The 26229-nt window shown below is 44.2% G+C and overlaps 2 protein-coding genes and 1 pseudogene across 5 annotated transcripts; all 3 read right to left on the bottom strand.

Moving 5' to 3' along the window:
• Positions 1 to 64: 64 nt before the first annotated feature.
• stk17al (serine/threonine kinase 17a like) lies at positions 65 to 12808 on the bottom strand. 4 transcript variants are annotated; one of them, XM_029836564.1, is made up of 8 exons: positions 10720 to 12808; positions 9376 to 9479; positions 5247 to 5459; positions 2534 to 2678; positions 2306 to 2432; positions 2159 to 2207; positions 1816 to 1995; positions 65 to 1335 (listed from the first exon to the last, which is right to left on the bottom strand). In XM_029836564.1, the coding sequence occupies exons 2-8, from the start codon at positions 9432 to 9434 to the stop codon at positions 1044 to 1046; spliced, it is 1065 nt and encodes a 354-aa protein (XP_029692424.1). In that variant the 5' UTR covers positions 9435 to 9479; positions 10720 to 12808; the 3' UTR covers positions 65 to 1043. The 4 variants fall into 4 exon arrangements, with proteins under 4 accessions (XP_029692424.1, XP_029692426.1, XP_029692425.1 ...); XM_029836566.1 differs by lacking the exon at positions 9376 to 9479 and having other exon boundaries at positions 10720 to 12802; XM_029836565.1 differs by lacking the exon at positions 10720 to 12808 and having other exon boundaries at positions 9376 to 10128.
• Positions 12809 to 14208: 1400 nt separating this feature from the next.
• LOC105419108 (uncharacterized) lies at positions 14209 to 19269 on the bottom strand. The gene is made up of 7 exons (XM_029836567.1): positions 19144 to 19269; positions 18871 to 18942; positions 18616 to 18696; positions 18258 to 18456; positions 15223 to 15266; positions 15070 to 15126; positions 14209 to 14784 (listed from the first exon to the last, which is right to left on the bottom strand). Exons 2-7 carry the CDS (start codon positions 18875 to 18877, stop codon positions 14555 to 14557), a joined length of 618 nt encoding a protein of 205 aa, XP_029692427.1. The 5' UTR covers positions 18878 to 18942; positions 19144 to 19269; the 3' UTR covers positions 14209 to 14554.
• Positions 19270 to 22283: 3014 nt separating this feature from the next.
• On the bottom strand, positions 22284 to 26226 carry LOC101076556 (peroxisomal targeting signal 1 receptor pseudogene; annotated as a pseudogene).
• Between the last annotated feature and the right edge of the window lie 3 nt (positions 26227 to 26229).

Raw genomic sequence — 26229 nt, 5'->3', positions numbered from 1 at the left:
CCTTGTTTGTGAGAACAAGTGCAAATCTTAATGAAATTCATGAGCATTAAGAAGGAAACAGTCCTTTGTACAAAATAAGACGATTTAATGATGTTAACATTCATACAATGGTTAAAAACATCAGTAACTGACACCTTGTCAGAATGAACAAACGCGTTAACTTACACGGAAAATTTCAGCACTTAATCAACTCCCCCGAAACGTAATTGTTTTCTTTCAACCTCTCCCACTTTCAGAGGATCTTTTTCCTTTTCCTGGACTAACCAAGAGCACAAAATCTGCAATTAACTCCGAGTTAAGTACAAAAACATCTACTTGTGCAACTTGTGCAATAGAAAAATAAGCCAAAAAAATATAAAAAAAGCAAATTGGTGACATTAAGACAAGTGAGGCTGGAAATGAGACAAAGTAATGTGATGAAAGCAGTGGGTGGTGAAAGAATGTTTAATATGCAACAGCAGTGTGGCAGATGACTGTGGGCCTTTGGTTTCTTACAGAATTATTAAAAAGTGCTTTAGATTGTATTTACCATTTCCGCCTTGACGTAGCATTGATGTGGTTGTGCTGAAGTGGAAGTACAAACGCAAATAAATAAACACAGACAAAACAACAGTGGAATAGTTCATGTGTGGCGTAAGCATAGGTGCTTCTTTTGGTAAGTACATCTGTCTGAACCTCCCGACGAGGCTCATCAGACACTCATCAGACAAGGTATGTCTGGCTCTGCCGACTCATCACAAGTGGTTTGGTGGACCACACATTAATTTAAGTTATTTCCTGAGGACGCAGAAGGCGTCTCTTCCTCTGAAAACGTAATTAGGCTCCTTGTCCTTTCTCCTGCTTTTCGTTCCTTCCAAGCAATCATAGATCAGCGCGGATTGGCATAAAAAACACACTCAAAGGTATCAAAACACGCAGTCCAGCTCACAGGAAGTACAGCAGTACAGCAGCCCGAAAGCATGGCCCCCCCGAGTCGGATCGACACCAGTAAGCCGCAGGCTCCTTGGAGTTAACGCAGTCTCTCCTCGCCGATGAACGGACCCTCAGCAGATCAGCTCCTGCTGTATTTCGGGCCGTGTGGCGAAAGGAGGCTCGCTGAAGGAGAAGGTATGGCGGCCGGCCTTTAACTCGCCCTGACCCGGGTACAGGAGGTACGTTCCGATCAAGTCCAGGTCAGGGGAGCCGGCTGGGCTCTCGGGTTCGGACTCCGACTGGCTGGTCTCGGGCTCATCCAAAGAGGACGCTTTCACCGCATGGAGGTGCGGGTTGGGATGCGGATGGGGGTGCGAGTTCAGCCAGGGGTGGGTGAGGGCTTCTTCTGCTGTCGCTCTCTTCCTGTCCACACAAACACAATAACACACTGGATGAGTGGAAATTCCTGAGGGGTTTACATAACCAGAGGATCGCCTGGATTTTCTGATTCACTAAGTCCTTCCTGTGCATATGAAGCCATGTTTTCTTTAAGCACTTTGCTTATGTTTTTTGCCATTTCAGTCGGTGCGACTCGATTTTCGTAGGGGCGGGGCTGCAATTCATGTTTTTTCTCTCAACACACGTATTGCTTTCATCAAACTATATTCCAGCTTAAAACGTGGTTTTTTCCCCCTCTATGTGGTGACTTCATTTATGACACTCTAAGCAAATGTGTTCTTGCTAAAGTGACGCAAACGTCGTCGCGCATCTGCACATCTGTCTGGGTTTGACGCACATCCTCTGAGCAAATCAGCCGAACGCTACGCTTCGGGAAATGTCTGTGGCTTAACCACCATCACAAAGGTCTGATCGAATCAATCAGCTTCCTACGAGCAGACTCACCTCGGATTTTTGACAAGTAAAGACTTGATAAAGTCGATAGCCTGCGAGGAAATCCCCTCAAACGTGTCCTGCGAGTAGTCTATGTTGACTTGAGAGATGTTAAGAAATGTCTCTTGCTTGTCATCACCCAGGAAGGGGGACTCGCCAGTCAGCATGACATAGATCAGGACCCCGATGCTCCTGTTAAAGAGGAAGGAAGGAGGAACAGAAGGTTACTGTCAGAGTTAGACTGAAACACACTGTAACGCAGTTTGCTAAGACCTTGAGGTTCATCTAGATTTACTTTAGCAAATAACTGGTTTCCATCTGCATGTAGAATGACCTTGACCTCAGCCGCACTTACCACATGTCTGTCGCAGTGCTAATGGGTTCATAGTTCAGGATCTCTGGTGCTGGAATAAAAACACAAGGCCCAAGTTAGCCATAATACATTAAACTCAGCGAGAATGGGGGTGCATGTGGGTATTGGTGAGCTGGATCCAGGACTCACCCACATACTCCGGCGTCCCCAGGATCTCCCTGACTTCTGTGATACTGTCCATGCGTCGGGACAAGCCGAAGTCCACAATACGAATGTCTCCCAAAGGTCTGGCACTGGTCAGCAGGATGTTCTGGGGCTGGAGAAGACAGATTATTACACATGAATCTCAATTCATCCGACATCTTCCACCACAGTTAGACGCTTAAGACAGTAATCCTTAAGTCCAAAGGTATTTACTTTAAGATCCAGGTGCACCACGTTGTTCCAATGCAGGAAGGCCACTCCGGTCAGGATCTGCTTGGCCAACCGGATCACATCTTTCTCTGTGAAGGCCTCGTCATTATCTGCAACACACTGGTTGAAGATTTCTCCCCCAGCAGCACTGTCAACACAGAAGGGGTAAGAAAAGTGAGAACATGGACACTCGAGAAATGGTTCATGTGGCCTAGTTTTAAATGTGCCTTCCTTTCAAGATTGGTTCACGAAAGTTGACGAGTTAATTGCAGTCACACTTTTTAAGCTAACAAACCCCGGATCATTCCCATTTTTGTAAAATGATGTAACGCCTTGTGTCCTGTTGAGTACAAATGCTGGAGGCGACACTCTGCAAGTGAGTCGGGCATAAATCAAGAGAGCTGAAGTTGCCCACTCAGTTTACAGCTGCTGAGGAGAAAATCTCACAAGATAATATGCTGCAGACTGCCTTCCAAAATCAAACACACTGAACACGAGGAGAACTGGTTGGCTAATAGAAGTGTAGATATTTTCCACCAGTGAAAGAATTAAAGCCATTAGTGTGGCTGTGGAGCCTCAGTTGGGTGATTAGAGACGGAAGGCACGGATTTTCCCCTCCAACCACACATACAGCTGACACATAATGGATTATTTTCCTTTGGAATTTAGCAGCGAGACAATTCAAACTAGCGACTTCTTGGGTTTTTGTGAAAGACTGTCACATTCCAGCCTGATCTTGTCCCTCTGGAGTAACAAAGTTAGTTCAAGAAGACGCCGCGGATTCTTTTTGGATGCTCCATCTGTAAGATCAATGCCTGAAGCTGACAGTTCTAGTCTAAACTGGATCCATGTGTGAGGGATTTACAGGACACATGCTTTTTATCTTCAAGAGGAAAACCTTAGGAGCGGGTCCTGGGCATGGCGATTACATAACCAGTACAGTTCAACTCCCAGTTAAGCCTGTGAAGGTTGAACTACTCTCCCCAGCTGTGAAAACAGCATCCATATTTTTGGAGATTTTAGGGATGTATGCCATCAGTCCATGCAGCATGCCTTGTGGCTCACACCAATAAGTGGTTCACCTTCTACTTACACCACATATTGCACACATGCAATCTCAAAAGAGTTTAAATCACAAACCAGTGCAAGTCTTGGGTGCACCAGAACGTCTGGATAGGCTGAAAGGCTCAAAGTGCAGACTTCAGTATAACATCAGGGGTAAATAAGTTCAGAGATTTTGTCAAATCACTGTTTTGGGTCATTCATTACAGAAAGGTGTGAAGATTCTGCTGCACATCCTGCGCAGACATCCATCATTACCAGTCTAAAACTGTATGAAGATGGGACTTTGTGTGGTGCTGACATATGGTGGAGCTGCATTTAAAACGCTGCTTAGAATTCAGCTTCATCACATGCATTTCTCAGACATTACTAAGGATGTGGTTGTGGCTGCCAGCGTGTGTTATGACAGCTTTGCAGCGTGCTACTTTTGGGAGCCTCGCTTGCCGCTTATATATAAACCCACAGGAAATGGAAAATAGTTCTCCATTCTTGAAACTTATGCTGAAGTCAGGCGAGGTAAAAGATGCTTCTTTTTAGCGGCACGGGGTCTCACCACTACTCTGGCAGCTTTAGCAGAAAACAACTGCAAGAGATGCACGAGAGCTGCAAATTTTTTTATTGCTGTGCAGTTAAAAAGCGGCACAAGGTGCCGGCGGGGTGGACCACCGACTCACCCAATGCATCATCTTCTCTGCTGGCATGCAGAGGTGAATTGTTGTGTTACTTCCCCTTTCACACTTCAGTCAGAGGTCAAACACAGCAACCCCCCCCCCCCCACCCCCCTACAGAGATGCCTTTGTTCTGGGGATGCATTCCATGTCTGGCATGGGGATGGACTCCCAAAAAAAAAACTGTATGAGACGGCTTCCGCTGTGAGGAACAAGCAGTCCACAATGAGTGAGATGAGCATAGTTCATGGTGAACTGTGCCGTATTATCTCCCCGATTCCAGGTGGTTAATACAGCACGTGGACTTTCCACATTCTAATTACAAGCTGCAACTGGAGTAGCTCAATGCATTGTCATATACGCATCGTCTAACTTCTTTCTTCATTGTCTAGCGTCTTAGCTAATTTAGCGTCTAACCACAACAGGCTGAAGCCAGACACGACTTTTCTGCATCGCTGAGTCAGCTCAGCCGCACCTGCATGTTGAAAGGCAACGCGGCGTCTACTGAAATGAATAAATACATCCTCAGGAACATCTACACAACTCATTTGTTGCTTAAAAATGATGTCAGTGAGCCTGGTTCAGCTGTGTAACACTTGCATTTAAAGGGACACTTCCCCAGCGCCGTTCTCTCTTACGAGAACGAGGTGTTGCCGTTGAAAACACATTAGAAACTAACCACAGAGACAGAGAACTTCCATATAAGGCAACCTCTTCAAAGGTGCTAGTCTGCACATCTGATGGGTGTTTACAATTTAAAGAGACGTGTGAAACAAATGTAGAGTGAAGCTGACTGGAAATCGGGTTTAGTCGCAGAAAATCTCTCAGGTTATTTTTAAAAGGTCACTTTGCTAATGTTGCTACTGGTAATATGAATCAAAAAATTAAGTGAGAAAAGAAGCACCTACAATACTTATAAGAGGTATAAGTTGCATTAAGTCAACTTTATATTTAAAGTTTATATAGACACACACACATCATCTTACCATTCCAGGACCAGGATGATTTCAGAACTGGTTTCGTAGACCTCATGCAGCTCCACCACATAAGGATTTGCCTTGGCCAGCTCCAGCACGGCGATCTCATTCAAGACGTCCATACGACAGTCCATCCCCTTCCGACGTTTTCGCAGGAACTTGGCAGCATACTGCTTTCCCGTTGCCTTCTCAACGCACTTCTTTACCACTGCAAACTTGCCCCTGGGAACACAAACGGGGAGAAAGAAAGAACTTGAGGAGAGAACACTCTCAACCACATTACTTGCTTTTAAAATATACACGGTCTATTTGGTAGGTGACTTCTGTTCGGTGTCCAAGTAGCCAACTGGACCACTGGATTATATTTAGAATGCGGAAAATGAGAGGCTAAATTTACTGGACAAACTCATGACAGTTAAATTGCTGTAAGATGTAACCTAGATTACAGGGAAAGACGTCTGAAAATTCATACCAGCTAGCCAAGAGTACAAGACTGGTTGGAAGGAAATAGAGTCCAGTGATAAGACTGAGGTAATATTTGAAAAATACAGCCCGACTTCTGTTGGCCAATAAGAGCCAAGCGTGATTAGAATATAAGCACAATTTCCCTCCTTTTTCTTTTATCTTCTTTCTGAAACGGTCAAGAGGGTCTGACAGTAGAGAGATAATGCCTGCAGCAAGACCTGACGCCTCATTCAAAAGGTTCCCAATAAGGACTGTTAGCATGATTACATCTGCTTTGACAACCTCACCACTTTTATTCTTTGGCAGGTGTACAGATTGATGTGTAGGAATGTTTCGATTCAGCTGGGTGTCTGCGCAGGATGTCCGATACGTGCAGAACTGCCTCATGTGTCAAAGCAAACATAATCTTCTGTTCTTCCTCCCACACTGATAATGGCAACTTGTTCACCTCCCTTTCTTCACAGCTGACAGCAGCACGGACAAATGGAACCGCGTTTGACACCTCACCAGACCCTCGGACAGGCTACTTCGTCTTTAACAATAGCTGACCAGTTAACTAACATGCCTCACCAGGACCCAGACCACCCACCTGGCACAGGCCTGGGGCAGCTTGATGTGTGTGTGTGTGTGTGTGGGTAGGGAGGGGGGTACAGTCTGGAGGGATTCTTCAGAGGATGCTAACGTAGACACTGATTCAAAGTTTTAATGAGCTTGCAGGCAGCACAAGCTTAGGAGAAAGGTTGACACATTAATACTTGAAGCAGTTGTTGCTATGGTTATAAAGCAACTCTCCAGATCCAGAAGACTTGTTGTGTTTTGGCCGCAACTTTAGCTCCCCTATTGACAGTTTCTTGTCTTTTGCCTTTTCTCCAGCCTCTTAGAACGCTCATTATTCATAGTGAAAAGGGAAAATCTTTCAGTCTTTTCATCCTTAATCAGCCAAGGTCAGACTAGCTCACCCAAAGAGCAACAGCTTCGGAAAGGAACAACAGGAGATCGTTTCTGGCAGACTGGCAATGGGTCAAAGGTCACTGACGATGTCTATAGGCAGTCACACAGCAATCGTAGCTACACATATGATCACAATGCTTTTATCTACTGTAATGTCTCCCACATCTTGTCCAGTTTATTAAAAAGTGAACCACGCGCGTTGCGTTGCTTTCTATTAGAGTCCACATAGACAATTATCAAATGCCCCGTTAGCAGGGTCACATTTGGTGGAACCGAGTCTGTTCAAAACGGCCCATAAACCAGTTGATCATGTTGCCCTGAACAAATGTGTGTCGCTACAGACGGTGATAATCTGATGAAGAAGTTGGTTTTATCTCCCTCGGGGGGCACTGACTTATTCTCGAAGCGTAAATAGAAGTGACAGTTCTCATTTGCCTGTTTTGCAGACACAGTCAGACACACACAATGAGTTTCTTTTCCTGCTCGGGGTGCCACAATGTACGCATTTGTATGCAGGTCTGGGGGGGCTTTTGACACTAGACTTAAAGGGCACAGTATTTAAAAATAATGCACATTTCTGTTTAAAATGGAATCTAATCTTCTCCTGTGCTCTTGTTGGGTTAAAATGAGAGGAAACCACAGTTTGATGCACGGCTGAGGTTGTGAAGAAGAGGAACCAGAGGGTGAATCAAAGGTTACTGGGGGCTAAATTAGCCTGTGGGATCCATCTCCAACCAGAATGCAACAGGTGGAAGACGAGCATGGGAACTGACCAAACAGCTACAAGCTAAAAAATGAAATCACTATAAAAACGTGACTGTGTCTTTCCATGTGGTAAAAGTCGACGTTAAATTTCACATCTCTTTTTTAGAGTAACTGAGCTACACACAGCGCATTATCAGAACTTACTACTCTACATCTCCTTTTCCAGCGTCCTAATACTCTTAAAACTTTACCCAAGACGCACAAAGCGCATTACCACTACGCGCAGCGCGGCGCGCCTCCATCCGCGCAATGGAACGCAGGATTAATAATGTTCAATCAACAGGCTTTCCACCCACACGTGCACACAGGAATCCAATGTGATTACCAGATTTATGAAAGATTATCGACGTGTTTTTGTAAATTCCAGAGAACAGTTGCTTATCAGTAGGAAAACCGGACTCACCTGCCGAGTTCTCTGCCGACCAGATCATAACATGCGGTGAACGGATCGCTTCTTATCCTCGAGTTGATTTTTGTCACGATGCCGTTCTTGCTCATTGCTCCTGAATCTGGCATTGGTGCCGTCCTTTGGCTCGAAGAATCTTGGGAAAACGCGTGTAAAGAGACGTCTGGTCCGCTCAAATTAAACGTCGCATGCTCAATAATCTTGGACGGAGCAGCTGTTGTACCAGACAACCGGAAGATAATCCAGCAGCTTCACAGCCAACGAGGATGTGCCCTGCTGCGGCGTGTGTGTGCGCGCGTGTGTCTCACAGCCAGTGCAGTAAATTAGTTCGGATTGCTACTACACATTCCTGACAATAAACTCCTGGCCGGGGCCAACCCCGTGCGCTGACGCTCAGAAAATGAAGCCAATCAACGCGCTGAGGAGGACGGACATGGCGCAAATGAGCCCGAAAGTGGTGCTTTCAATAGAAACTGTCGCGCACGACAGATTTTTCATCGGTTCATTCCATCAGAGGATGAGTGATTGATGAGAAAGTTAGGTCAGGATTATACCCTCTGCCCGGAGAGACGGTCGCTTCCCTTTGGACTTTATCCAGATGGATCAGCCAAGATGATTCTTATTATACTCTATTCATCTTCAAGACTTTAAAAAAAACATGGTGGAATAAAGAAACACAACCATTACAAATTCTAGTTCGAAACAGTTGACCAAGATTATACATCTTTAGTTATTTCTGGTATGTGCTTAATTTATTCCTACTGTTGAGACGTTCTCATACAGAACCCTCAGTCAGCCATGAGAGTAATTCTGACCTTGGGCTATGAGAGCTCCTTCTCTTATCTGCGTGAGAGCTGCGTGGCTGTCTGTTAAACTTCTATGATGTTAAAAAAGAAGAATTCAAAGCATCCCATTAGACAAATGGCTGTACGTGGCATCAGCCTGGTGGCTCAGGTTTAACAGCTAGATCTACCAGAGTCACACTAAGTGTTATGACATTGTTTGTTTTTCCAAACATCACACAATAAGAAAAATGTGGATGGTTTTTATGACTTGAAGTGTCAAGCAAGGACCTGAAGTGCCACTTGGGGGCAGTTATCTTACTCTTGGTTCAAAATTAAGGGGGTGTTTCGCTACCACTGTGAGGGGCAATTGATTCAGCATTTTTTTTTAAAAGAAAACGACACAAAGGATATATGACAAGAAGACATTTTTATAGCCCATGGTTACGCACAGGGCTTGTGATTAGTCACATGCCCTACATTGCCGTAACAGCACACAGAGCAGGATTTGTCCACCAAAGTTAGGTTTGTTGCCCCAAACAGCAACTGATGTATAAGAGACCTATTGAGAGTGGATGAACCACGTCATTAGTGTCCAGAGACAAGGTTACGTAACCTGCCTGCCTCTTTAAATTGTTCACTTAAGTCGAAGTGAGTCCACTCTGAAGCCTTGACCCTCTTTGCTGCCAGTTTTCCTATTAGAGCCGGGGTCAGAGGTCAGAGGAGCCACAGCTTTACCTGGCCCCAGAGACCTAATGAAAGCACATACCAGTCAATCAGCCTGCTGGTCTGCAGTGTAAGTGGCATCAATATGAGAAGTTCAACCATGACCCGAGGAACGTACACTCTCCAGGCTGCTCCCACAAACAGGCCCTGTGAGGACGGACAACACGTCCCGTTAGCTAAGACCTCATCTATACAGTAACCTACGTGGCTGTTGATTACACGACCGCACCAAGCTCATATGCAACTCAGGCACTGTAACATTTGTTTGGCACACACTTCACAATTTAGTCATGTTATTTCAAAATAATGTCTCATTTGCTGGTTGTTTAATGAGTGACACAACCGGTTTTACGCGCACAGATGGTTGTAAAGTAAATCGTTTGCCATTAAACACAGAATACACATCCACAGACAGCCCAGGTTCATACTGGATTTGCATTTGTTTCCTGATGGGCCCGGAGGGGATTTGCATGAGCAAAACAAGGTTGCAGTGGCACAAAGGCAGTCCAGAGACCTTAACAGTGTCATTATTAAAGAGACAGATAAAAAAGAAGCTTTTATGTACTTCTCTGTTACCTATGGGTAACGGGCGAAGGCCGTATTTCTACTGTCATTACTTTGTGACTCTGTGCTTTTACATTCTTGTTCCTGCTCCTTTATCCACCTACCTCTAGGACTCTACTGTTAAACTTTGATCTTTCTTTGGGAAGGACCTGTTGCTATAGTGGGAAATTTCTCCTCACAAGTGTAGCATCCACAGTCCTTTTGATTCTCCTCTCTCAAAAACCTCTGAAAATGAAGTCTTTCCTGAGGCGTGTGTCGTTCTCGAACTCCTAAAGAGTGCGACAGGACTGTAAAATGTTTCATTTGAACCCACTCTAATTGCCTGCTGTGTAAATTATTAGTTTATGCTTTCTATTAAACAATTGTTTGTGCCAAGAGCAGATTCTACATAATGAATGATTCCAAACCCGGGAGAGCTCCTCGGTAATCTCACTTCAGTCGAATCCCTGTGTTCCTTTATTGCTTATACGAGTCTCCAGTACATATTTTGTCTCTCTGGTGTCGCACAAATTGTAATTAACACCAAACCCTCCCCTGTCTCTCCCCTGCAGACCCTAATTTCCAAAGGCAGATAGAGTACATGTTGCTACTTACAGGGTTAGTGAAGATTAACAGCAGTGCAACTTAACGCATGAGGTCAAGCTTTCATAATAAATCACTCATTCAGTGGTGTAATAGACGTAAGTCGGGGTCACACATAAGTGTGAGCTCTAATCTGTTTGCTGTGACCACAGGGGTGACTGGTCTGAACAGAACAGACCAGGACTCCTACCTCGTAAATACAAACAGCCAAATCTCTGATTGATTCAAGTGCTTAACTCACCACCCATGTTCATCCTTTTCTGCTAAGGGTGGCGTTCAGGCCACATCGACCACCGTGGGGAGCAAGGAGGCCAGACAGCAGGGCTGTGGTCTTACGGTGGCGGATGAGTAGATTCACCTCAAGACTCCAGGATGACGTCTGACGCTGACGCTGGAGGAGCATAAAAAGAAACATTCCTAATCCCTCTGGCAAACGGTAGAGTACCTGTCGGAGGGACTGAAATAAAAGATCTCGCTGTGTGTAATCAGTAGGTCAACACATAGCTAATGACCCTGAGGGAACTGCTGTGTTGCCTGCTGGGAATTGTTTTTTTTAGCTTTAGCTTCAGAGCCTCTGAGAGAACTACTGATTGTCAATTTATAGTCACTGAAGGTAAAAAGAGTCACTTTTTCCACAGATAGATACAGAGTTGAGAATTGGGTTATAGATATAGCCTTTCAATATTACTGTGATTGCTAACTATAGACTGCTACAGTACTGCAGAGGAGAAAAATAAGCTTTAAATGACCCAAATATAAAAAAGACAACTTATATCAATGAAGCAGTAAGTGCCCAGTGCAGCCTGTTCAAATGTGCACTGTCCAGTCTGTTGAGCTCAGCCTCATTTTAGCCCAGAACAAAATTCCTCTTGGGAAAGTTTCTGCACATCCGATTAATTTCAGACCCAGAAGGAAGAAACATTGTGGGAAATCTCGCAAAAATGTGCACAGAAAATCAGATTCTTGACTTTTTAATAAACAGGCTGCCTCTACTGTGAACACGTTTTTGTCAACTTGGCAATAGCTCTGTGGTTTGGTGCTAAACTGCAAAACAGGAAACAGAAACGAGACAGAGAACAGATCAAAGCTGCGTTCAGGTAAACGCAGCAGAAGGGAGACAGAGCCACATCCTGACAGAAGAGATTCATTTGTAGGCATAATTCTGCATTTCTGCTCTGTGTCTTCTTGACACTGTGGGCAAATAAACATGGTTATTGGAGAAACCTGTTCATTTTCATCCGGGAAGAAAAAAACCACGTGCTGGATTGTTTTGACATGAAAAACATGGAGTCCCTTTAATTTAAAAACCTTTGGTCTCATTAAATTAAAGATGTAACATGTTAATTAGCTCTCTCGCGGACAACACATGCACCAGCCCTCCAAATAAGCGTTGTCACGTTGTTTATATGTGCAGAAATAACTCCATGTAGTCGTGCCTGTGACACCACTCTGAAAGCTGCTTGGGTGTGGGCAGCAACAGATGTAGCCAGGCTTAACTTTGGACAGACAAACAGCCCAGACAGGCTAACTGAGAAATGGAAAGAGCCTTCCCAGCTGTCACTCCTGTCTCCAGGCTCCATCCGCTCTGACAGCCACATCTTTGTCTCAGTCGTGGACGACAGGTGACACGAGAGTCCCATCTTATTTTACGGTGCTTGTTTTAATATAGTACGAGCCTTACTCACATCGTGCCAAAGGGGTTTGGATTGGGGCACCATGTTGGAGATTAAAAATACTCGCTGTTCTGCACTCGTGTCCATCCATCAAATTCTTATCTGTGTCCACTGGTTTCCAAAAACAAACCACTGTTGTCTCAGTTGGAGCTGGGTGGCATGGACAAATAAAGCTGGAGGCAAATGGAAGCGGTTGGAGCCTGAAGAGTTTAACCGGCAACCGGAGATAAAAAGGACAGATGACTTATCACTGCCTTCTAAAATTGTGCAAATTGTTCTTTGGAAGGAGGACTGTTAATGTCAGTGGAAGGCACCAATGGTGAAGGCTTTGATCATTCCAGCTGGTGATTCATTGGTTATTATGGCCGGGCCGAGTTTGGACGGCTTCAAAGAAACAGACAAGTGAGGCCAATTAACAAAGGACAGTTTTCCTTTACAAAGAGAGCAAATTTAATGTAAACACTGTCACAACATACTGGCACGCGAGATAAATGGTGCAAAACGACAATACAGCATGACCGCAGGAATATAGGGGTCAAAGGTCAGCTGGCTCACAATAATTAGAATAATAATGAGCTGCTGAAACAGGTCACTTCAAAGAACAAGCCAAATACACACACACACACACACACACACACACACACACACACATACTTGTCTTTATCAACCTGTGAGGGCACAATTCCCCACATTATTTGTGAGGGCAACCTTTTCCACTGATGTTACAATAGTGCAAAATACAAAAGTTTCACAAGATGGGAGTATAGAGCCAGACTGTAACTTCAAATGTGAGAAAACACAACGTTAAAAAAACTAAACAATTCCTGACCAACTTGTGAGGACCACCCTTTGTTACTAGGTAAATTTCGGTTAGATTTCGGAAGTGTGTATCCTCACTGTTTCTACTCAATTAAATATCAAGAAATTTTAATAATGCAAGTGTGGATTTTTTGGTTTTCATATGAAGATTCATATTTAGTTGTTAGCATTATACATCATGTAATTCTTGTGTTGGTATTAATTACTTCTTGAATATTTATTAATAAAATTATATTTTTATTAATTATAATAATTTACATTATAACTTTGTTCTGAACTTATAAATGTGGGTTTTTGGCATCAATATAATGTTTAATGTTACATTTGTGACTTCAATTTTAAATCTGTTCCAGTAAAATACAAAGATGTATGTCCAATTTTATTGAACACACCTTTGCTGAGAGAAAGAGCTGCCCAGGTGCTTAATTGATTGAATGGGCACCTTCTAAGAAGTGTCAGAGTCTTAGTCTCTTATTTTATCATGTATATAAGAAAGTTTAAGAATATGTAGGAACAGTAAAATTATTTTATTCAACATATTTAACAATTCTAAACAACAACAACAGTTACATAATAAAACTTCAAAATCTCTTGTAAACAAAAAAAATCTATCTGCTAATTAAAAAAAGAGGGCAGAGAAAAAATTCTGCACGACCTTATTAATCAAAGTGAGCTTAATTCTTCCGTTTCTCAAATGCAATCTTCTTGTGAACATGGTACTTAACATCTTTCCATGTTCGTTGATGGAGAACTGGTTCTGCCTTAATTGCATCAACACACAATTGTTTCCTGGGAACTTTCTGTAAAATGATGTTGTTCCCTAACTGTCTCCAGACAGCTGCCTTTTCTTCTTCACTCCGAGGTCTCTGTTGAAACGGTTTTAGGATGTCTGTAGCTGCAACAGAAATTAAACTTTGTAGTTACTGTAAATCTAGTATATCATCTCATATATCAACTTAACAGCAGATACATTACGAATGTACATTCAAGTGTTTCACTTTTTTTCCTGATTTGTCTGTAGGATTAGATCTTCATTGCTCTCTTGTCCTCTCTCCTCTGATCCCCTCCTGTCTTGTCACCTCTTTCTTTCTTCCATGTTCTCCCTCTCCTCTCCCTCTCATATTCCTCCATATCCTCTCTCCCACCATCTGATTTGTAGAGCTTGAATCATCCATTAACCCATCAATTCTGTAGTTTTTATATTTACTTATCTGCTGGTATCACTGGCTCCATAGTTATACCCCGACTTTTGACCCCAATGACTCTTTTTTAGAGCTACGTATTTTGGTAACAAACATAACAGTTTTAACATATTTATTGCTCTCCTCATTGTCTTTTCCCTGTCCTGTTTGCCCTGTGTAAAAGGGAGTTTTTCCTGCCACTGTTGCTTGCTGTGGAGTCACCCAATGCTAATTCCAGTTAGCATTCTCTCGTTTACATTCGGTCAGATGAAACTGTGGAGTAACAAACTTAGTTCCTCTAAATCTCACTGGATTTGTCTTCTCTGTAGTTTTAATTTGCCAGCTGATGTTCAGCCCGGAATGATGGAGCAGTTCGGAAACATCTGCAGAGTTGGGAATACTGCTAGAACAATTCCTGAAGCATTATCATTAGAGCAGGGATGGGCAAATCCAGTTCTCGAGGGCTGTTCTCGTTCTCCGTGAGATAATAAGCCTTGATGTAGGTCTCCACGAACTCTTTGTCGGGGATGGGTCGCAGGTCCGTCAGCTTCTCCAGCTTCATGAGGAACTGCTGGAAGTCCAGCTGCATCAGCGCGCGGCCCTCGTTGCTGCACTTTTTCCACGTTAGCGTAGCTGCGGGACAGAGCGTGACTAAAGATTAGCATCTTTAGCTCCAGACATAGTTACACCCCGACTTTTGACCCCAATGACTCTTTTTTAGATCTACGTATTTTGGTAACAAACATAACAGTTTTAACATATTTATTGCTCTCCTCATTGTCTTTTCCCTGTCCTGTTTGCCCTGTGTAAAAGGGAGTTTTTCCTGCCACTGTTGCTTGCTGGGGAGTCTCAAATGCCTCAAGAAAATTTAGATAACAATGATGCCCACAAGACAAAGGAGAGCCAGAACAACTCTACCTGGCAATTTTGACGGCCCTGGAACAGAACTGCTGTCATTTAGACAGTTGTCTTCTTCTGCAATAAAGAGCAAGTATTTTAGATGAGAATTAACTACAAAAAACACAATTAGAATCTTACAGTACGGACATTAAGATAAAGTTTTGGTCATACCATTTGAATCTTTAGTCATCTTTTTGCCTTTCTTTAGAAGCATGCTTTGTGATATAGAAATTAAAACATTATTAATTTTAAATTCGTCATGATTGAGTCCAAGGTAGTTTTCTCTGTCAACTGGACTGTTTCTTCTCTTGAAGACGTTTCGCCTTCTATCCAGAAGGCTTCATCAGTTCTGAAATCGCTGGGGAGAGAGCTTGAAAATATATAGCCCCTGTGGACCATCTGCATGCTAATGATCTGGGTGGTCACCTGAGAGTCGTTAGCAGGGTCGTTGGTCGGGTCGTTCACCTAGTTTCTGTTGAGGTGTCTCCCCTTTGTCTGCTGGGTCACATGGTGAAGAGTCACTGGGTCTCCTGGAATGGTGTGAATGTTTGTTTTGCTGTTGGAAGGAGTGGAGGACTGCATTGTATGTGGGTGATAGGAAGTGCCTCAGGCCACCACCTCTGTTTAAGGATGGTTTTTCCAATTTAACATGGATAGCTTCCTTGACCCCCCTTTCAAACCAGCGGTCTTCTCTGGCCAGTACCCGTACTGGGCTGTCCTTGAAGGAGTGCCCACTCTCCTTTAGGAGTAGGTGGACTGCTGAATCCTGACCTGACAAAGTGGCACGTCTGTGTTGTGCCGTTCTTCTGTGGAGAGGTTGTTTGGTTTCCCCAATGTTCCTCACGTTCCTCCTGGTGCTGTATAGCATAAACAACATGACTTTGTTTGGGTCTTGGTGTCTTGTCCTTCAGGTGGACCAGCCTCTGTCTGAGAGTGTTGCTGGGTTTGAAATGAACCGGTATGTCGTGTTTCTGGAGGATCCTCCTAAACTTCTCCGAGACTCCGGACAGGTAGGGGATGGAAACGCTGTGGCGTTTGTTTCTCTCCTCCTCTCCTTTGCTGAGGTCTCGCTTTCTTGAGGTCCTGGTGAAGGCCCAGTCTGGGTAGCCACATGTTGAGAGCTGTCTTAATGTGGTCCTGTTCCTTCTTCCTGCCTTGGGATGTGGTGGGTATTTCTCTGGCCCGGTGTTGGAGAGTTCTGATCACTCCCAACTGGTGTTCCAGTGGGTGGTGAGAGTTAAACTGGAGGTACTGGTCGGTGTGTGTAGGTTTTCTGTAGACTTCGATGGTGAGATTTCTGTCCTCAGTGATCTTGACTGCGCAGTCCAGAAAGGCCAGACTGTTTCCTTTTACATCTTCCCGGGTGAATTTTACATGTTCGTCTGTTTTGTTGAGGTGATCGGAGAACGCTTCCAATTCTTGTGTTTGAATTTTGACCCAGGTGTCATCAACATACCTGAACCAGTGGCTTGGCGCAGTTCCTGTGAAGGATGTCAGGGCCTGGGATTCCATCTTCTCCATGTATAGATTGGCAACTATGGGGGATACTGGTGAGCCCATGGCACAGCCATGTTTCTGCCTGTAGAAGCCTTCTCTGTACTGGAAATAGGTGGGGATGCACGTGAAGAGTGACGTGACATCATAGGATACCATAGTCTCTTCTGGAAGTAGTGTGAGTCCACTGACCTTTTGAGCAAAGTCTTGGGATTTTTTTTTTGCCCCAAGACTTTGCTCAAAAGGTCAGTGGACTCACACTACCATGCTGGACCTGTGTTTGAACACCACCTATTTCCAATACAGAGGCATCTACAGGCAGAAACATGGCTGTGCCATGTGTTCACCACTATCCCCCATAGTTGCCAATCTATACATGGAGAAGGTGGAATCCCAGGCCCTGACATCATTCACAGGAACTGCACCAAGCCACTGGTTCAGGTATGTGGACGACACCTGGGTCAAAATTCAAACACAAGAATTGGAAGCGTTCTCCGATCACCTCAACAAAACAGACGAGCATGTAAAATTCACCCGGGAAGATGTAAAAGGAAACAGTCTGGCCTTTCTGGACTGCGCAGTCAAGATCACTGAGGACAGAAACCTCACCATTGGCATCTACAGGAAACCTACACATACCGACCAGTACCTTCAGTTTGACTCTCACCACCCACTGGAACACAAGTTAGGAGTGATCAGAACTCTCCAACACCGGGCCAGAGAAATACCCACCACATCCCAAGGCAGAAAGAAGGACCAGGACCACATTAAGACAGCTCTCAACATGTGGCTACCCAGACTGGGCCTTCACCAGGACCTCAAGAAAGCGAGACCTCAGCGAAGGAGAGGAGGAGAGAAACAAACGCCACAGCGTTTCCATCCCCTACCTGTCCGGAGTCTCGGAGAAGTTTAGGAGGATCCTCCAGAAACACGACATACCGGTTCATTTCAAACCCAGCAACACTCTCAGACAGAGGCTGGTCCACCTGAAGGACAAGACACCAAGACCCAAACAAAGTAATGTTGTTTATGCTATACAGCACCAGGAGGAACGTGAGGAACATTGGGGAAACCAAACAACCTCTCCACAGAAGAATGGCACAACACAGACGCGCCACCTCTTCAGGTCAGGATTCAGCAGTCCACTTACACTTAAAGGAGAGTGGGCACTCCTTCGAGGACAGCCAAGTACGGGTACTGGCCAGAGAAGACCGCTGGTTTGAAAGGGGGGTCAAGGAAGCTATCCATGTCAAATTGGAAAAAACATCCTTGAACAGAGGTGGTGGCCTGAGGCACTTCCTATCACCCACATACAATGCAGTCCTCCACTCCTTCCAACAGCAAAACAAACATTCACACCATTCCAGGAGACCCAGTGACTCATCACCATGTGACCCAGCAGACAAAGGGGAGACACCTCAACAGAAACTAGGTGAACGACCCGACCAACGACCCTGCTAACGACTCTCAGGTGACCACCCAGATCATTAGCATGCAAATGGTCCAGGGGCTATATTTTCAAGCTCTCTCCCCAGCGATTTCAGAACTGAAGAAGCCTTCTGGATAGAAGGAGAAACGTCTTCAAGAGAAGAAACCCAGTCCAGTTGACAGAGAAAACTACCTTGGATACAATGACCTGGATGACTGAGAATTTACACAGACATCATGATTGAGTAATTTCAATATTAATGAAATCTAATTGTCAACTTTACCTGTGCAGAGGAGGATAAGCAGACAGGTGTTTAGATTTTTTCTTTTTCTTGGGCACATCTGAGTTTGGTAATATTATAGTATTTAATAATTTTGTTATAAATCCTTCTAAACAAGAAACCAAAGTATAAGTGAAAACTACAGGGCAGTTAGCATTATCTTTACCTGTTTTCTCTGTGTCCTTTGAGGGATCTAATGGCTCTGTGGAATTAGTGGATATTTTTTTTATTTATTAGATTAGCTCCACTTGATATTGAAAAATAACATAAACGACATGTGAAATATTCAGAAAATACAGGGAAAAATGCAGATGTAAAGCAGAAAAACTGTACAACAGACGACTAGTAGACAGAAGCTTACCTGTTTCAGTCGATCTTTTTGCAACACCGAACAACATGACTTCTGCAGTTGAAGCCTGCTTATTAGAGATGTCTACTTCCTCTATAAAAAAACAAACAAACAATCATAGTGTATTTTCACTCATAGTATTTGATCGCCAATCACTGATTTCTGTGATACAATGCTAAAGTGAGATTAAAAGCTTAAATGAAAAAATGAATCTGCAAATACTTTTCCTGGCAATAAATAAAATGAGATCAATAGATTAATACTTACCATCCATGTCTGAAGCTTGGCTTTTGCGTTTTTTTAATGTGGTGGCTGGCACTTTGCCACTTCCTCTTCCTTCTTGTGTTAAGAGAATGTGTTAGTTTGCAGGTGTCTGGCCAGTTTGCAAGATAAGGACTAAATGAGTTCATTTAAATTATTTTATTTAAGTTAAACCCAACTGTTAAATTACTGGATAGCTTGATAGCAAAATAGCTTAGTAATAAGTAATACAACCAATAAACAGAATGAGCAGAAACCTTGGAGTAAACAAATACATACCAATTCCTTCTCTTCACTCATCACCAGTAATCCACCTTCGTTTAAAATATAATAGGAAAGCCCATAGCTATGATGTTTGGGTAAATATATGTTAGGCAGGAGCCAAGGAGCTTCGATGGGGATGGGGGTGGGGGGTGGGGGGGGGGCGGGGTAAATCCACCTTCAATCAACCCTTGCACTCCTAAAAAAAAAATTAAATGTTTAAGATGATTAAATTCAAACATGTGCAGTATTTATATTTAAAACATAATTGCATATATAAAAAAACAGACAGAATCAACTTAATTGGCCTAAGAAGCTTCACTCAAAACATGGATTGATCTTTATACTTACACAAGCCGCACAAAAAGACAATTTGATACTATTCACATATTACAATCATAGTTCCACTGTTTTTCCACATCCTAGCCAATAACAGAGCAATTACTCGCAAGCTAGCTGGCAATAGCAATATGATTACTAATTCTTAATCACAGTGTCAGTTTAACATCATAGTAATTCTGCATAACTAATTATTAAAAACACAAAAAAGCCATCATAAGATCAAAAAAATGTCTTACCTTATTACTTTTGATCAAATGCTGATAGCACACTTTGACTCCAACCTTTCTCCGTCTCGCAAAGACGTGCAGTGCGGGCACTTCTGTGATAGATTTAAGTGTAGTGGGAAAGACGCAAATTATGTGGAAGTGAATGACGAGGAAAGTTTATTTATAAAATTTTTAAACTGATTGATGCTAATGAAGCAATTGAACTTTCCAGAAAATGTTTAATTTTAATGTAAATGTATTTAAAGCCAATCAATTATTTAGTTAAATTAATCCAGGATCAGCAACGGGCATATTCCCCATGTCATTGAACGCATCCTCACGTGAAGAGCACATACTGCCCAGGTGCTTAATTGATTACCCTCCCTCCCCCCCTCCCCTCCCCAGACTGGCACCAGCGGCCTTCTGTGAAGTATCAAAGAGAAACCCAGCAGGCAGAATTTTATCTGTCTTTCTTTAATTTTCTAGTACTTTTATGACATAATGCTAGTTTTTACTGATTTAATCATTTTAATATTATTTTTTTCAAATGGGACACATGTGTATGTACAGTATATATGTCTAAACACGTGTCAGGGTGTTAACCTATTTAAAAAGCACCCCTTTCTGCCCAACACTCAGCTGGCTGTAAATTTATTATGTTTATTTTAGTCATCTGGGAAAAACTCGCTATATTTCAGCAACTATGATCATTCTTAAGCGCAATCTTGGGCTGAAAGGTGACCAAGAGGCTTGCAGGCCAGAGCAGGAAGGATCCTCTTTCTGTGTATTTCACTTTCACAGAGTTGAAATCAAGGTCACAGAGTTATTTACACACTACAGAATGTTACAGTGTTTTAGATGTGTCTCAGATCAATTAGTAGCAGACATAAACAACACAAGACGTTCCCGCAGACTGCTGTGCTTCTGATCAGTCTCAGATCAATCAGTAGCAGACATGTTCCCGCAAACTGCTGTGCTTCTGATCAGTCTCAGATCAATCAGTAGCAGACATGTTCCCGCAAACTGCTGTGCTTCTGATCAGTCTCAGATCAATCAGTAGCAGACATAAACAACACAAGACAAGTGGTGTTCCCGCAGACTGCTGTGCTTCTGATCAGTCTCAGATCAATCAGTAGCAGACATAAACACAAGACGTTCCCGCAAACTGCTGTGCTTCTGATCAGTCTCAGATCAATCAGTAGCAGACATAAACACAAGACGTTCCCGCAAACTGCTGTGCTTCTGATCAGTCTCAGATCAATCAGTAGCAGACATAAACAACACAAGACAAGTGGTGTTCCCGCAGACTGCTGTGCTTCTGATCAGTCTCAGATCAATCAGTAGCAGACATAAACAACACAAGACAAGTGGTGTTCCCGCAGACTGCTGTGCTTCTGATCAGTCTCAGATCAATCAGTAGCAGACATGTTCCCGCAAACTGCTGTGCTTCTGATCAGTCTCAGATCAATCAGTAGCAGACATAAACAACACAACACAAGTGGCGTTCCCGCAGACTGCAGAGAGAATATAAATGTGCTGCAGATGACAGGACCCTGAATTCTCTCTATGCTAAGACCATGAGTGCGACGTCTTCCACAGCTGTGGCACTCTCCCCAGCTTCAGGCTCAGGTTGAACATGTGACTGAAGATCCCACACAGCTGGTCTGTGCAGGACTTCAGGAGCCTGGAGCTGATGCCATCCGGACCCGTCACTTTCCTGGCCCTGTTCTTCTTTAGGGCCTTCCTCACCTGGTGGGGTGTGAGGGACAGGCTGGAGCAGGGAGGTGTTGGTGGGGGGGGGGGGGGGGGGGGGGGGGGACGGGCATGGGCCAGAGTGTGAAGTGTCGGGAATGTGTGGGCTGAAGTTCATGAGAGCGGGGGAGGGGGGACAGGAGGAACAGTCTATTGGGGGCACAGACAGTGGGGGGGGGGGGGGGGGGGGGTAGCAGCAGAGGAGACTGGGCTGGGGGAGGGCTGGGTACCTGATCAAATCTATTGAAAAACAAGTTCAGGTCGTTAGCCCACCCCCCGGTCCCCCACAGGTTGGGACTTCTGCGATATCTGCAAAAGCTGTGCACTTACTTGTGCTAATTAATTGAATGGGTTATGTTATTTTTCATATTTTTGTATTGTACATTGTCTTAAATTGTTCACTGGAGAAAAAAAAGACAGAAACTGAATCATTGGGATGATTAAAAATGCACTAAATTAAAAATGCAATTTTGCACATTTTTTTTCCTTTTCTTAAGCTATAGAAATGCAAGTGAAGAGGGAAAACTCAGGTATTAACACATTTTGTGGTGAATGACAAGTTGTTTCTTCAAGCAAGATGAAATTTGCTGTTTAAAATTCAATTAAGCTGCTTATATTGAGGGTTTAGTGAAGACAGGTAATTTTGACCCCGAGGACAACGGGTGTATACAGAACATGAGGACAACAGAAGTTAAAGTTGTACTGTAAATGCTAATCGTGATGAATTGCCAAACCATGTGCAGAGCACCAGGCGTGTGCGTCCATCACAGGCCACGTGTACAGGTCAAAATTTCCCTTTTCTCACCTTGTGCAGCTTCTGCGCTGTGTGTGTAGCAGAGTGACCCCCCCCCCCCCATCGAAGCTCCTTGGCTCCTGCCTAACATATATCTACCCGAACATCATAGCTATGGGCTTTCCAGCAGAGCGACCTGATTGTACCTGCTGGGCCTTAAGATGCAGGCCATCGAGGAAGGTTAAATGTAAATGTATTTAAAGGCAATCAATTATTTAGTTAAATTAATCCAGGATCAGCAACGGGCATATTCCCCATGTCATTGAACGCACCTTCACGTGAAGAGCACATACTGCCCAGGTGCTTAATTGATTACCCTCCCCCCCCTCCCCTCCCCAGACTGGCACCAGCGGCCTTCTGTGAAGTATCAAAGAGAAACCCAGCAGTCAGAATCTTTGAACCTGGTTTCATGGGTTCTATTTAAAAATTACCCATTTCTCCCCAAAATACATACATTGTAATTTGTGGCAATTTGGATAGCTACATTTTTTACTATTTTTGGTATCTTTAATTAAAATGGAAGGAGTTTTATCTGTCTTTCTTTAATTTTCTAGTACTTTTATGACATAATGCTAGTTTTTACTGATTTAATAATTTTAATATTATTTTTTCAAATGGGACACATGTGTATGTACAGTATATATGTCTAAACAAGTGTCAGGGTGTTAACCTATTTAAAAAGCACCCCTTTCTGCCCAACACTTTGACTCAGCTGGCTGTAAATTTATTGTTATCACAATCGGCTGCTTGTTTAGTTTGCTAACGCTCGACAGCTAGCCATCTTGCTTGTGTTTGGGGACTGGAGAATTTAACTCGCAACGCTGTCAGCGCCGAGCGAGCGACGGTCGTCTGGAGTTGCCTTGTCTTTTTTGTTGTGCAGAAGTTATTGTGCAATTCTCTGCTGCACAACACTTAAATGCGTTAGTTTGCTGTGTGTCTGGGGGAAGGAGCTGTAATGCTGTGACAAGACAATCGAGAATCTTAGACTTGCTCAGCTGAATTGCCAAACCATGTGCAGAGCACCAGGCGTGTGTGTCCATCACAGGCCACGTGTACACTGGGGTCACGTCAACCATTCCAGCAAAAATAACAGAATTTTAAAACCACGTTGCCACTTTTTGTCACTTCATCCTTGTTACGATATATAAACAATCGCCCGAGATCTGCCACCCTAGTTTGTAATGGATCAAATGAAACAATGTAAAGACAACAGTACTACAGGAGCCTTTTTGGCCACTCGAGTGCAGATCTGTCGAATGCAAAGATAAACCTGGACTAATCCACCCCCACCTCCATCGAAGCTCCTTGGCTCCTGCCTAACATATATTTACCCAAACATCATAGTGTTACGTTTAACCCTTTTGAGGGGGGGTTAACGTAGAGACTAACAAGCCACCAGGGAAGGACCAAAACAGTTTATCAAGATTGTGCTTTATTTCTTAACACACGTGCATAAATCAAGAGTGGAGGGAGAGGTGGAACAAACGGGTCTGTGCCAAAACAAAAGTCAAAAAACAGGGCATCTTAAAACATCAAAAACACAATGGTGGCCACAGCCCATAACCTAGTGTAACTAACAATCAAAACCTACGTGCAGCAATGTATGCAGCAATGTATGGGGTGGGACGGGGTCCTTACCTCGTCCCACCTGCCCTCCACAACCTCTCCCTGTCCAACACTGAGCGAGAGAGCGAGCCCCCTCAAAAGGGTTAAACATAACAAGTGGGGTTTTTGATCTTGGTTATTTTATAAACTTATTTATTTATTTATTTTGCATCCATTTTGTTGACAGCTCAGGCACAGATGAATCTGTGGATCATGTTCCAGATGACCGAGCTGCGTGGCTGATGCAAGTAAAGCAGGAAGATATTTTCCGTTCTATGATTTTATTTTGTCTGAGCTAAACGTTTAAATGTTAAACACACTGGGTCACTTTTTAGTTGCCTAGTATCTCCACCAGTTACAAAGCACTGGCATTGTATTGCTATAAACTCATCAGGGGAATCAAACACTATTAAAAAAAAAGTGAAAAAAGTGGGGAAATCCTGTTGTCCACTCAAGAGAAAGAGTTGCTGACTATAGGCTTTCCAGCTTCGAGCTTCCAGCTTGAAATGAATATTCATCAAAATGAATATTAAAAAAATAAAATAAAATATATATATATATATAAACCCAGAAAGGTTTCCCTGAACGGCTCTTCGGGATGACGCGGGGCTCCGGACTGAACCGCGCCGGAGCAGCCAATGCCAGACTCCCGCTCAGCTATTAGCTACCTTCTCCATGCCAGCGTAGTTCCATGTGTAGACTTTCTCGCTTTCTTTCCATTCATTGTTCTAAATATTCTGCCATTTAAGTTTAGTGGAATCAGAGGCATTTCAGCGGCGGCTGGAAGCCATAGGCGCACTGGAAGGGAGAAAGTCCAGTGGCGGAGCTGGTTAGGGTGTTGTGGGCATCATGTAGGACTGTCGGGGCAGGAGAGGCAAGGATGGGAGAGACATGGACACTCCCTTGGCGAGACTTAATCTGAAAACATCGTCTGGCAGATTAGGGTGAAGGTTGCAAGGCCCCTGGGGTGGAGGGTTTCCTTCGGGTGGGAATCTGCTTTGGGTGCTGTGGCTGTGGACGTCACCTGAGTCCTTTTTGCTGCCCTTGCTTCCATCTCTATTCTTCTTCAGCACTGCCTTGAACATGGCAAGATGGTTGGAATGGTCTCTGTAGGGTCCCTGCTGTTGGTCATTGGACGCGAATGCGGCGAAAACCCTTTCCCGGTCTTCCAGCAGTTTATCTCCCCGCCAGCTCCGTCCCCGCTCAGACCGACTGGGGAGGCTCCGGGCCCCGGGCACGGAAGTCGATAGCGTAGTCAGCAATGGGCCGACTTCCCTGCTTCACGCTAAGGAGTCTTTGTTCTACAACTCGTGACATCTCGTACACCTGCACAAGCATCATCAAATGAACTCGCTTGACCTTACTGGTTTAAATGATCTATGCTAAACTAAACAACATAAAGCCTTCCCATTGGTGCAGTGTTGTTCGGTATGAATGTTCAACATTGAGTCCCAAACATGGAGCACATTCCTCCTACTCCTGAATTTGACTTCATACCTCTTGAAATAAGTTTTGTTTTTCACCACTTTCACAAACCCCATTTTAGGGCACTTTAACTCTCTTTCTATGAGCGAAACGTTGCCAACAAGCGGAAGCTGACTTGGCAAATTTGGCACAGCCGCCGGGCTTTTTTTCATACCGGTCTGCTGTCTGGCCCTTTCTGGACATTGTCTGTCTCCCAGAAGTCAACATCACTCTCCACTGCAGCTTTAGCGTCTTGGAAATCGGTCGACGTGGCAAACTTGTCCACCCAGGCTTCAGCCGACTCCTGGGACACCTCAGTGTTCTGTAACTTGGGGTCGTCAACCTTTGAGACGAGCTCATTGGCCGTCTGCCTCAGCTCCTCTTCGGGGTTATACTCTTTTGTCCATTCATTCTCCTTGTCTCCAAGATCTCCCAGCCACAACTTCTCCTCCGATTGTTCCAGATATTCCTCAGCCCATTGCCAGGATCTGCAGCCTCGGCGATAAATTCTCGTGTCCGGTCTGCATCTGCTGCATCCGTGAGGGAGGCGACTCCTGGAGCGGACGTAGACTCGGGACCCGAGAGAAACTCTGCAGCCCAGTCCCCCAAGAGCGCCAGCGCCGCCACATCTGGCGCTCTCTGTGGAGCTTGTCTGTAGCTTTGCTGGTCAATTTGCTGCATTTCCTCCAACAGCTGACCCATGTCGAAGGTGTGCGCCGGTCGTGGCGGCGCCTGGAGGAACTCATTCAGCAACTCTTCTTCTGTTGCAATTTCAATTGCTGTGGGAGGAATTGTGGGAGTTGAATGGTGGTGCCATGCTCCCCCTTCCTTGGTCATGTGAGTGGTCAACTTCATGAGGGGATTGGCTCCCCCACATTCTGCCTCCACCAACTCCCGCATTGCCATGGCAACACAAGGACAAGGCGACTTCAGAACAGATCA

This window comes from Takifugu rubripes, chromosome 5, assembly GCF_901000725.2.
Source record: "Takifugu rubripes chromosome 5, fTakRub1.2, whole genome shotgun sequence".
NCBI lineage: Eukaryota > Metazoa > Chordata > Actinopteri > Tetraodontiformes > Tetraodontidae > Takifugu > Takifugu rubripes.
The sequence above is the reverse complement of the archived record's forward strand: the minus strand, read 5'-3'. Positions and strand labels throughout refer to the sequence as shown.

Coding starts and splice junctions, on each gene's coding strand:
- stk17al (XM_003964792.3), bottom strand. CDS start 7,934: ATGCCAGATTCAGGAGCAATGAGCAAGAACGGCATCGTGACAAAAATC. Junction 2,433..2,533: donor TGGTGCACCTGGATCTTAAA/GTAAATACCTTT, acceptor TGTCTTCTCCAG/CCCCAGAACATCCTGCTGAC. Junction 1,336..1,815: donor TTACTTGTCAAAAATCCGAG/GTGAGTCTGCTC, acceptor TTGTGTGGACAG/GAAGAGAGCGACAGCAGAAG.
- LOC105419108 (XM_029836567.1), bottom strand. Junction 18,457..18,615: donor AAAAAGATCGACTGAAACAG/GTAAGCTTCTGT, acceptor CTAATTCCACAG/AGCCATTAGATCCCTCAAAG. Junction 14,785..15,069: donor AGGGCCGTCAAAATTGCCAG/GTAGAGTTGTTC, acceptor TCTGTCCCGCAG/CTACGCTAACGTGGAAAAAG.